The following is a 13,503-nucleotide window of genomic DNA, read 5'->3' as shown; positions in this document are numbered from 1 at the left end:
TCCTTTAAAAGAGCATGGCCGACTTCCTTCCCCGTCCTTCCCTAATCCGATGAGACCGATGACCTTGCTGTCTGATCTCCTCCCCCAAACAACCCAACCCTAATCCATCCACTTTCAAATCAGAATTCAAGAGTTTCCTCATGGGTCACTCCTTCTATTCTGTCGAGGAGTTCCTTTGAAAAATTAAGCTGGTTCTTATGTTATATTGTTGACTGCGTTTTCTGAAACTTATGACTTGACTGTTTTTGGGTTCATAAACATTTTATTTTTATCTGTTATTACTCTTACGTTGTAATTTCATGTACTGACACATTCCATGACCTTGGAGATTTGCTCCTCAGTATGGTCTTTCGGAATTTGATGTGTGAATAAATAAATAAACATTTACGATTGGGTAGAATGTAATAAGTTAACATTCAACTTAAAGAAAACAAATATTATGAACTTCAGTAATGATAGGGGAAACAATTCCATCACTTTAAGTGATAAATCTGTAGGCAGTGTAGCAAACACAAAGTTTTAGGGATGCATATTGATTGTCAGTTGATACGGAACGAACATACAAAGATACTGGCAAAGAGAATGTCATTGGTATATTATGCTCTTGGGGCCCTATCATCACTATGCCAGTGAATTATGGTGACGCACTATTCCTCTCTATGCTCAATTCTTTGCTGGGGATCAAATGCACTAAACATGGGCACAATTTTCAGACTGGTGTTAAGGGACTGTAAGAATAATAACTAAAAGAACTATTTAAGAAATTAAATATCCTTACTCTGCCAGATTAGTACATCTACCTCTCTGCTGCTACCAGGAAAAACATTAGTATTTCATTAATAGTTCTATACACGATCACTGAACAAGAACTGTTTTGGACGTTTATCAAAGAAACACAGATGAGAAACTCAAAACAACATTTTTAGTTAGGGATTAAAATTGTATAATAATTTGCCCAAAAAGATAAAACAAATAACTAAAATCCATTCCCGTTAAATAATTCATACAACACATTTAAGGATTGTGTAGGGAACTCGTAGTAGAGAGTAATAAAAAACTGAATTATTCCCATTCTACATTATTGAGATGGAAAAGGGCGGCTGGATGAGCAGTATTTACAATTTGCTGGTGTTTTTGGATGATACTACTCCCTCTTTTTGTAGTGATACTGAAGTATGTCATGTTCTATAAAGTATGTTTTCTTTACAGGAAAATCCTTGCCAACATCCTGTGATAATTTTTCGCAATGTCAAATTTGAAGACCTGGTGGCTCTGATAGACTTCATGTACCATGGAGAGGTGAATGTGATGCAGGAGCAGCTCACTTCCTTTCTGACAACAGCAGAACTGTTGGCAGTGCAGGGCCTCTCTGAGGATAAGGGCAAGGAAAAGGAGAGGGACAGTAGTCCACTGCCAGAGAGTGAGGTGAGACCTCAGTATTTTTACTGTGTAGGTTCATTGTATAGACGTCCAAATGCTCAGGTGCCTCTTTTGTTTCTCTCTGTTCTTAAGGCTCTCTCAGTATTTGTCCTGAGCTATAATAATATCCTGAAACTATTCTGAGCACTTTTGTACTTATTTGAACATCATACTGCTTGTGCATGCATTTAACATTAGGTGAAATTTATTTCTCATTTTTTCGTATCATAACTTTTCTTGTTTTGTTCTGTTCTTTCAGACCTCGTTATATTTCACTTTTAGGCAATCCTCCATGTTATCTATCTTAAACCTGCCTAATTCACTGACCCATCACATCTTACTCTAGTCCTGTCATAGGCAGGCAGGGCCACTTGTGAAAGCAGCTATGCCATATGCCAGCCCTTCTGCAGGTTCTGCACAGCATTTTATGTGGGTATGGTCATCAACTAGCTGTCCACCAAAATCGATGGCTACTGTCAAAGTGTGTCCAAGACCAAGAGACAAAGTGGCAGAAAATGCTGCTGAGAATTATGCTAGAGGTCCATTGTTTCTTCACAACCCATGCCGTCTGGATACTTCTCCCCACCAACAACTGTGCAGATGGGAGCTATCCTTGTAATACATCCTTTGCTCCTTTAGTCGTCCTGGCCTCAGTTTCCACTTACCCACTGCTTGCACTCCTTCTACCCAACAGTCTCCCCTCCTCTGTCCTGTCACCCCCTCCCAGTCCACACTTCTATGTCATCATCGTCATGCACCACACAAACTCACCAGTTCCTCGTCATTGTCGACATGCTCCACATGAACTCACCGGCTCCTGTGCCCATCTGTCACATTCACAGCCAATGCACAAGCTGCCTGTCCCTCCTGCATTCATATCTCGCACACCTGTTACCATCCTTCAATCTGCCAGTTATGCCTCTGTAACCTCCTCCTGCTTTTTCGCTTCTTTCTCCCTCTACCCACTCCACCCAACACAACCCCTCATGCCAATCCACTTGCCAAACTGCAATCCTAGCATTTTGTGTTCAGCCGGCACAATGTAACTGTGTGTGTGTGTGTGTGTGTGTGTGTGTGTGTGTGTGTGTGTGTGTGCGCGTGCGTGCGTACTCGCGCTCACATGCTTTTTTTGGGGGGGGGGGGGGGTGTCCACAGGCACACTGTCTTTTATTTTCTTTATTTATATTTCTTTATTAGCAATAGAAACACAACACAGAAAGTTGTCCTTGTAAAATAATGAAAACAGCCCCTTAATGGTGAGTGTCAGGAATTCATATCATATCAGTGCAGTGCTGATAATTGGATGGTTAACTGTGTTTTAATGCTAGTGCCGGTAGCATTCTGCGTGGAAGCTACTCATGTTTCTGACAAGTGCTGTAATCACTGGAGTGTTGTGGATACCTCTAAGGGGTGACAATTTTTTATTTTTATCTTCCATCTAGAAATTTGTTTAGGTATTAAGGGGTTAAAAAGCATATATATTTTATTTAAACAGAACTTAAGACTAAAACATTTTAAATCTGTTGTGATTATTATCATATTCTATATAATGTTAGATTTGTAAGATCTGTACAATGTTGTGCAGCTTGTCATCTCCCATGAAATAGTGTTATTGTGAGGTTGGTTGGTGAGTTCGCAAATCACTTTATTTTAAATGTAACTTTGTTTTTGCAAAAATATTTTGCAACTACGTTTTACAGTTACGTACAGTTATTTTTATAGGCTTGTCCTCATGTGCATTCCCATCTGTTAGAGAAGTATACACAGATACATGGTAATTTTTAATGAACTACACTCATAAGTTTTAACTTCAGACTTCTCGTAACACTTATGTTTTGCTTATACAAAATTAATTACCAAAATTTCTCGTAACTGGTGGTTTTACTGAAAATTACTCATTTGGGCTACAAAATAAAGTTCGGCCCTACCATTGGACCACCAGCCAAGACACACTGCATCCTTGTCTACATGTTGTGTATTACAATGTAAACAACACTAAATTCAGACATCCGAATGATATTGTAGATGCTGATCTTCAAATGAAAATAATGCAAGAAAATAACTATATAGTTCTTGTAATACACTCAGATAATGTTGCAAAAATGAAGCAGATGTTTGCTTGAAAGACAAACTGCCAAAAATCATCATACGAACAACGGCCAAAGAACCCGAGACAGAAGCCAACAGGCAATTTATCATTAAGTGATCACGAGAACCTTAACAATGTTGCTTGAAAGCTTTACAGAATTGTTAAGAAGAGAACACTTACGGAAATACCATTGCACTGCTTAGGCACAGTCTAATTTACAGTGCAAGTGTTAATAAAGAAACATTTCTGTGGCTAGAGACAGTGGTCATTGTGTGTGTGTGTGTGTGTGTGTGTGTGTGTGTGTGCTCGCTCACATGTTTAGCAGTCCTTTTGGTGTGCTTGTCTGCAACTCAATATCTCCTGTGTGTGGTGAGTAGGAATCTTTGTCTTTTGTTAATATTGCAGTTGTTCCATCCTGGGTTTCCATTATTTCATTATTTGTTTATTTATTTGTACCCATAGGGGTAGAGGTTAGAACTCATGACAAAATATGAAAAAATTATTTAAAAAATCTTGTAATGACCCATATTAGTATCAAATCAATACTTTTTGAGGCTACTAGGCTCATTGTTTGACAGCCCCAATGATGTTTATCCTCTTGGATGGGGGAGGGGATTGGAGATGTATATCTCTAATGTCCATTGTTACCCTATAAATATATGTGTGCTTAGATTCAAATTTTTTGTTTCCTTGAAATTATGATCTGCTTGTACCTGTAAATAAATTTTCTTCTTGGACCATGCCTGCGGAGTTGAGGGGCTTCATTAGTGCTGCAGTTCTGCTTGTGCTGGAATATGATCAACATCAACCAATTCATGATTTTCTACCAGTGAATACAATGTACTTCCTCTTTCAACAACTTCTTATATGTTATATCCCAATGTACAGTTTCACAAAAGTTAGTAACAGAGAACATTGCTCGTCTGTAAAGCTTGACATCAGACTTTTTGACCGTTGTTTGGATGTCTTCTGTCTATCATGAGACACTCAGAATTGTCATTGTGCATGCATTTATTTGGTGTTGCACCATCCTACTCCAAACTGAGACACCAAATTGTGGACGTTACACAAAGCCCATGCAAGTACCACAACTCATGGTAACAATGCAGTCACCATCTCATTTTGAAGATGCACGGTGTCGATCCATATACTTGTCACATGCGAAACAGATGAGAAAAAAACAGCTTCAGTATTATGAAAAGAATACATTGCTACTCACCATATAGAGATGTTGAGTCACAGAGAGGCACAACAAAAAGACAGCTATACATTTAAACTTTTGGCCAAAAGGCCATTTCCTGAAATCAAGAACACACAAATATTCAAATAAGCACAACTTGTGCCTGTTCGCGACTCATTGTCTCCTCTATATGGTGAGTAGCAATCTACGCTTTTCATAATGTTGTTGTTATACCATCCTGGACTTTCCACAAAAAGCTTTCTGTTTCTAACCACTAAATTATCATATGATTTAATGATTATGACCATCACTCATCACCTAATTAGATATAGAGTTGCACATACCAGAGTGATAGGTTACACCACAAATGCATGAAGCAGCTGCTACCAAACTTAGCAAATACGTAAGGATGAGATTGAGTGTGAAAATATTGAGCTAAAGGCATAACTTAGGAATGCCGGAGCAATTTCACCCAAATTTTGTATACATATCAGCCATTTTTTGTATAAAAATATTGTGGGAGTAAGGTACCCCTATCAACCGTAAGGTTGAGGTTGCTAAGGAGATGGGATGACATGTAAAAATGTTCCACTACAATCCATTGGTATTTCTTTCCTGCACTTGGTTAACTTGTGGTACTTTAAAAGTGTGAAGTGCAACCTGTCTCCAACTTTTGTTGTTCAGTGAGTCAAACAGTAGCAAGCCAATAATTTTGTCAGCATGTTTTGCGTCAAAGATTGTGTCACATGGCACGATACCTCAGATACATTTAACATCCTTTCCCGAGTCACAAATTGTAAAACAGTGGAGAATCGTACAGGTGCCTGTGTGAGGTACTGGGTGTTTCAAAATGAATAAGGAGGTTTTACTGCTTTGTAGCATTTACTTGCAATTATAAATTATAATTCAGATGAAAGAGAGCAACTCAGTTTTTCTTACAAGTATTCAGTATGAGCACCATTCATCTCATGACACATACACAGGGTGTATACGACCTGGGGCAACTGGGAGACCCAGGAAAAACCCTGGAATTTTTTCATCCAGGAGAAAACTGGGAAAAACCCGGGAACTTTTTAAAATTCCGAGAATTTTTCATTGTTTTAGTTTTCAGTTAAATTTTTGTGATTTTGACTTGTAAGAACCAATACTCAAACAAAATGTATTACTGTACCCACGTCTGCTGAATAATACTGCAGCAACAAAACATGAACGAGAGGGGGGAGGGGGGGGGGGGGGGGGACAACAACTTAAGTCGCAAAGGAAATGCTCCATATACAACAACAAAACACAGTGCTCCTACAAGTGTCTGCCAACAGCAAAGTGTGTCAAAGGCTTTAGGAAGACTATGCAATGCTTCCTAACAACAAATTGCCTCTGATGAGCTTGACGTGACAGTTGTTTACATTAGATTCGTTTGAACAGTTGCGGATGGGCTGTTTTGCATGCGCAGTTGAGTCGTGTATGAGTAGTATTTTCTCCCGCTTCTGGCTACAGATGTGTGGCTGGGTACCACTATCTAATATTTCCCCGGTTTGGAAATATCGTAGATCCGGGGCTGATGCACAGAGCAGTCTGAGTTGAAGTGGGGAGGTGGGTAGTCTCCACGTGACCTGTGTTTACGTTTAGTGATTTTGCTGTTTCCTCTTCATTTATTGATCTCACATTAAATGAAAACAAAACGGATTTCTGTGTCCGGGAGCTATCAAATGAATTAAAATATGTTCGCATAGTTACGGAAGGCTAAAATATGTTATTAGTTTCAGGTTTTATTTCAACCTTTATGACAGTCAAGCATTAATCGCCTTGCAGCACAATGAAGTTATTTTTGTCGGTTTGTTAAAGAGATTTGGTTTTTATTAATTTTTTGCACTGAGGCTGTCAATTTATTTGAAAGGAAGTGTTTTAACTTCGCTCTGTTGGCTAGTTTCAACTGTTCGCTGCATTTCAGGTGCACATTTTCCATCTTCTAGCTTGTACGGCATTATGCCATAATAAAGAACCAAACATGAGATAATACAGTACTGGTACTCAAGAAAGTGTACATCCGAGTCTGGACATATGAACGTGCACTTTAAGCCAAATTATGCATTTTAGTATGGCTCATGGACTTTCAATGGTCTTGAAGTATCCTCTGATGTCTTATTTCTTTTATGACATAATGCAAGATCTTTTAATATTTTACACATACAAACATACGGGCTTCCTGCGTCATTGTAGCTGCACAAGTGCAGTGACACCTCTTATCTGGCACTCTCTGGCAACTGCTCAAACAAACTAATTTCTTAACAGGTCACGGGAAAATATTACGAATAGTGGTTTGAAAAGTGTTACTTCCAAAGTAAATTTCCTTTTAAGCAAGATGAACTATATGCGAGAATGTACGATGAATTTCTTAAATCACAGAGCGTATGACTCTCATTTAAAAATCAACTCTTTGAGGACGACCATCTAGAAGAATTTCGAGCCCAGAAGATCAGACATTTATGTCGTTATTAAAATTTTTAGTGGCACATTTGTGTGATGTATCTTAAAAAAGTGTGACATGTGCAAAAAAGATCAACATTATATGTGGAAGCCTAGCTTCTCTTGCAGCTTATTAATCTTAGATACTAATATTATATGTGAAAGCTTTGTTTTTCTTGTAGCAACACTATGTATATTAATTTAAACCATTAACTTTTCTTATTTGTGTGTGCACGCTACTTAAGTCTGATCTTGCTATTGGCTGACTACATCACATGTCCTATGCTGTCATCAGCTGGCGAGATCACATGACATGAGCTATGACTGGCTTACAAAAGCGCATCGCAATCTCGATTTCAATGCTTCGGAAAGTAACATGTGGTGTTTGGTGGAATTTGAATTTATGTGTTCATAACACGAAAATATGTAGCATACGTGTTGCTGCACATCAAAGATCTTTCCAAAATGTGTTTTTTTCCCCCTGAGTTTCGTTTTCTAAAGTGCCAGTATATTCTACGTTGGTGTATAAAACCCATATAAAGGATTGACACATTTTACAGTGCCGAGGAAAAGTATACTGCCACTTGACATGGAAAAAGTGTATTTTCACCCAGAAGAAAGTGTATTTTCAACCAGGAAATCCGGGAATTTTTTTTTCCTTATCCATGTATACACCCTGATATAGAGTCGATAAATGAGTTCTTCCCAAACCTTGATCACTCCTGTTTTCTTAAGTCAGATAGATCGGTTTGTAGCGGAGACACATGCACACGATTTTTTTTTAACTGCCAAAGGTAAAAATCGCATGGCGTCAGGTTGGGTGAATGTAGAAGCCATACAAAACAAGCTTTGTCATCTGGCCCCATGGGGCTAGTCTAGCATTTGGGTACAATGTTGTTTAACCAATCGGGTACTGAATTATGCCGGGCCGACAGGGCACTGTCTTGATGCCAGATAGTGTTCTGTGGTTCAGCTGCTTTCAATTGGGGAAAGAGTCAAGAGTTCTAGTGCATCAAGATAAGAAACACTAGTTACTGTTACTTCACCAAAAAAGAAAAGGCCATAAACTTTCCACCAGGACAGGGCACAAAAAAAATTCCGTTTAGGGGAGTCTCGTTGCAGTTGTGCCACTTGTTGGGACTTGCTGACCCCAGATGTGCACATTATGTGTGTTCACATTTCTGTTTATATGAAATGTCAATTTGACACTAAAGACAATGTGATCCAGAAAATCTTCATCGTCATGCAGCAGCATTTTGTTTGCAAAGTTGGCATGTAAACTGTACCCTGTAGGCTTTAGAGCTTGTAACAATCGCAAATAATAAGGACATAGTTGTAAGCGTTTCCTTAAAAGTATCCACATAGTTGTCACTGGAATTGTTGATTCACTACTAGCCTTCCGAACTGATATCTTGGGGCTGTGAGTGAAACATTCGCAGTCATTCAACTCTGTCTTCAGCCACTCTCGATCGTCCTGTACTCTTGCCTTTGCAAAGACAGCCAGTATCTTCAACTGATAATACCATCTACAGATGTTGTAATCACTTGGGAAATTACAATGGGACTAATCACAGAATGCACAATGCTCTGTAACAACAGATTCAGTCCTTGCAAACTGTAAAACACAAATAGCTTTCTTTTCACTACTCACCAATTTGCTATTAGAGCTTTCTAACGAAAGATGTTGGAAAACAGTGCATGCACACACAGGTATTTGAAGATAACTCATTTGATGTACTAGGGTCATTTCAAAAGTCTCGCACACTGGGGATGCATGACTATTACGATGGCATGAGCAAGTTAAAGTTCATGTCAGTTATGAATGAGACTTTAGGTGTGATGCTAGTATATGTGTTTGCCGGTTCGTGTGGCTATGTCATGAGTGATTACATTTTAAAATGGAAGCTGAAACTGCGTCAGGTCGGATTATGCATAGTGACAAGTGTTCTTACATCAGAATCAAGTACCTACCTGGAAAGAACACAATGGAAGTTTACAATGCCTAGAGAGGCGTATGGGAATAGTAGAGTGGATCGTATTGCAGTATCTCAGTGGTCTGCTCTTTTTCAATAAGATTAGGTAAGCACTGAGGACAACCGAAGAAGTGGAAGGCCATCAGCTACAACAGACTACACCTCTTAGGTTATTGTTAATGAAATTTCAAGAGGATTGATGAAAACCTTGTGAGGAAATACATATGAAGCCAGAATGCGTCACTTCAGTTCACAGAATCATAATGCAAAATTTAAAGGCGAGAAAATTGCTGCCAGGTGGATTCCACATGATGTGAGTGAAGAGCAAAAAGCAGGGCGCAAAAGAATCACAGAAGAATTGCTTCAGTGTTATTCAAGAGAGGGAGAACAGTTTCCGAAAAGGATTGTTGTACTTGATTTGGTGAAACCTGTATATGAAATTTAACCCAGAACTGAAGTTTTGTCATCACAATGTAAAAGTTCTGACTCCACGCCCAAAAAAATTCTGCCGCCAACGATCAAAGGTGAAACTGATGAAGATCTTTGTGTATGACATGAATGGAGTCATAGCTACAAATAGTGCCCCAGGGGTTGTCTGAGACAGGCACATTCTACGAGCTGTTTCTGCAAAATGCTTTGTGCCTGAAATTTCATCAAAGAAGGCCTGACATATTTGCTGCTATGTCCTCATTTTTCATGAGGTGAGCCAAGTAACAAGACAGCTCAACAATGAAGGTGCCCATCCAGAATACAGGAGTTGCCAAAACGTTGGGAAGATGTCATAAGCAAGAATGGAGATTACATGGATGGTGTGTAAAATATTTTGTAAAATAAATTATTTTCTTCAGTTCTGTCATACAGTGTGCAGAACTTTTGAAATAACCCTCACATTGTTTATAATTATAAGTTGAATTAATAAATACTATAAAGCCTTAAAACCCCTATATTCATTTTGAAACTCGTGGTACATGTGACATACTAATTCACCATTGTAGGCGCAGGCAATAAGCTAGTTGGATATAAATGAGCTTCATTATAATCTACACACTAAGCATGGCATGCATTTAAACTGTGAAGGAAAAGGTTCATAGCTGTTCGTGTCAGCAATATAATTAAAGAAAGTCTACAATGAAATAAAACTGTCTATGAAAACTGTTGGTTAACATCTTGCACTTGAGCTCGATGCTAAAAGTAACACTGGAAAGGGAAAACGTTAAAAATAAATCTCTTACTGTAATGCAAACAAATATTTGCTGCATTATAATCAAAATAGTAGAATTAGAACATTTCCTGAAAATGTTGTTTTATGTCTGTCAGAACAATGGCTTTAAGATGATAGGCAGCATTTTGTCTTCCTTGAGTTTATTCCTTTGGGACACTATGTGCAGAAATGAAAGAATGACTGCAGAGAATACCGCTATTGTTCGCTTATGTATGTAAGGACAGATATTAAATGTGAGATGTAAATACCAGTGGCAGCTGCTGAGGCATTACATTGGTTGTGTAAAAAAAAAAAAAAGAAAAAGCCTTACATATTTCATAAGATATTATATCAGAGATTATATCAAACAAAACATATAGAGAAACAGAAATAAACACTTATTACAACAGTACCATTCTTATGCACAGTAAGAGATTGATATAATCCTGGAGAACATGATAGCAAGTAATTGTATAAGAGAGAGAGAGAGAGAGAGAGAGAGAGAGAGAGAGAGAGAGAGAGGAAGAGGGGGGGGGGGGGGGGTTGCTTTAGCTATCTTTTTCGCATGTCTGCATGAGATGTAAAAAGTAGCACAAACTCCGAAAATCTCTCTCCCACACACAAATGCACAAGTGTGCACTCATATCAACAACAGAACTCTTCACTCCTCACAGGGTATGTTTAGTCACTTTTACATGGCAGTCATAAAAGAAGGGGTGTTTTGATGTATAGTTGCTTAAGATACTGGTGGAGATAGGGTCTGAACTACCACACAGCACCAACACCAATGTCAGCTAACAATTGCACTCTAGCTGTTACTGAATGATATATGTGCTCCGCTTTGCTTTGAGTTGTTGGTTGTTTCCTTTTCTTATTTTGAAATGAGTGGAGAGAGCAATCTTACTCTGTCACAGGGTTTGAATATGACTCTCACGACACCAGATGGAATCAGCGATCCAGATGTACATTATTACATTGGTTCTGCCTTCTCAGGAGCACAGAACACGGATGTAGACTGCCAGCCCTGTGAGAGGGAGGCGTGGCTTGTACCCCCACTTGCTCTTATTCCCTCAACAGCCAAAACTCATCGTTTGTTTTACGTTTGTGGTTGACTGCCAGAAAACTGTCCACTACAACATGATTGCCAGTATGAGAGAGAATAGAGCACGTATAAATTATTCGAACTTGTAATCTGTATTTTGCGAAGCAAATTTAATCAAATTACCAAAATTTAAAATTAAAAGCACTGTACTCACCAAAAGCAGCAACTCCATGACTTTGGGGAGACTGCTTCAAAATAATTAGTAGGAACAATATTGTAAATTGATTCATCACTCCTTGTTGTTGGCAGATAAATCTGTCACCTCAGATTGAAATGTTCATTTTACACATGATTGACTTTTCACAGGATAGTATCCCTACGGCACTCAGATGTTGTTCTTTCATGGTGTTTCGTGGGGACATTTTAATTCTCTTGAGCATTGAGAAAATGTTCAGATGTGTGTGAATTCGGTAGGGGGTGTGCAGTTCGTGACATGGCGCCTCTAATTGCTCGGCCACTCCACGCAGCCTTGAGCATTGAAAAGCGCCGCTCAGCTTCTGATGTTGAGATAGGCTTCATGATTAGCAGTTTGGAAAACTTAACAGTCTCATCCCCTCATGAACCATGGACCTTGCCGTTGGTGGGGAGGCTTGCGTGCCTCAGCGATACAGATAGCCGTACCGTAGGTGCAACCACAACGGAGGGGTATCTGTTGAGAGGCCAGACAAACGTGTGGTTCCTGAAGAGGGGCAGCAGCCTTTTCAGTAGTTGCAAGGGCAGCAGTCTGGATGATTGACTGATCTGGCCTTGTAACAATAACCAAAACGGCCTTGCTGTTGTGGTACTGCGAACGGCTGAAAGCAAGGGGAAACTACAGCCGTAATTTTTCCCGAGGGCATGCAGCTTTACTGTATGATTAAATGATGATGGCGTCCTCTTGGGTAAAATATTCCGGAGGTAAAATAGTCCCCCATTCGGATCTCCGGGCGGGAACTACTCAAAAGGATGTCATTATCAGGAGAAAGAAAACTGGCGTTCTATGGATCGGAGCGTGGAATGTCAGATCCCTTAATCGGGCAGGTAGATTAGAAAATTTAAAAAGGGAAATGGATAGGTTGAAGTTAGATATAGTGGGAATTAGTGAAGTTCGGTGGCAGGAGGAACAAGACTTCTGGCCAGGTGACTACAGGGTTATAAACACAAAATCAAATAGGGGTAATGCAGGAGTAAGTTTAATAATGAATAGGAAAATAGGAATGTGGGTAAGCTACTACAAACAGCATAGTGAACGCATTATTGTGGCCAAGATAGATACGAAGCCCACACCTACTACAGTAGTACAAGTTTATATGCCAACTAGCTCTGCAGATGACGAAGAAATTGAAGAAATATATGACGAAAGAAAAGAAATTATTCAGATTGTGAAGGGAGACTAAAATTTAATAGTCATGGGTGACTGGAATTCGAGTGTAGGAAAAGGGAGAGAAGGAAACATAGTAGGTGAATATGGATTGGGGCTAAGAAATGAAAGAGGAAGCCGCCTGGTAGAATTTTGCACAGAGCACAACATAATCATAGCTAACACTTGGTTTAAGAATCATGAAAGTAGGTTGTACACATGGAAGAACCCTGGAGATACTAAAAGGTATCAGATAGATTATATAATGGTAAGACAGAGATTTAGGAACCAGGTTTTAAATTGTAAGACATTTCCAGGGGCAGATGTGGACTCTGACCACAATCTATTGGTTATGAGCTGTAGATTAAAACTGAAGAAACTGCAAAAAGGTGGGAATTTAAGGAGATGGGACCTGGATAAACTGAAAGAACCAGAGGTTGTACAGAGTTTCAGGGAGAGCATAAGGGAACAATTGACAGGAATGGGGGAAACAAATACAGTAGAAGAAGAATGGGCAGCTTTGAGGGATGAAGTAGCGAAGGCAACAGAGGATCAAGTAGGTAAAAAGACGAGGCCTAGTAGAAATCCTTGGGTAACAGAAGAAATATTGAATTTAATTTATGAAAGGAGAAAATATAAAAATGCAGTAAATGAAGCAGGCAAAAAGGAATACAAACGTCTCATAAATGAGATCGACAGGAAGTGCAAAATGGCTAAGCAGGGATGGCAAGAGGACA

The 13,503-nt window shown here is 39.2% G+C and overlaps 1 protein-coding gene across 14 annotated transcripts in view; it reads left to right on the top strand.

The window, feature by feature from the left end:
* LOC126458388 (protein bric-a-brac 2-like) overlaps positions 1 to 13,503 on the top strand; it is a 419,174-nt gene that overhangs the window by 36,782 nt on the left and 368,889 nt on the right. For all 14 annotated transcript variants that reach the window (XM_050095386.1, XM_050095393.1, XM_050095390.1 and 11 more), the window contains exon 3: positions 1,210 to 1,425. In XM_050095386.1, coding sequence (XP_049951343.1) covers positions 1,210 to 1,425 — 216 coding nt within the window. The remainder of the gene's footprint in view (positions 1 to 1,209; positions 1,426 to 13,503) is intronic.

This window comes from Schistocerca serialis, chromosome 2 (genome assembly GCF_023864345.2).
Source record: "Schistocerca serialis cubense isolate TAMUIC-IGC-003099 chromosome 2, iqSchSeri2.2, whole genome shotgun sequence".
In the NCBI taxonomy this organism is placed as follows: domain Eukaryota; kingdom Metazoa; phylum Arthropoda; class Insecta; order Orthoptera; family Acrididae; genus Schistocerca; species Schistocerca serialis.
Note: the sequence above shows the minus strand (reverse complement) of the source record. Positions and strands in the feature narration are given on the sequence as shown.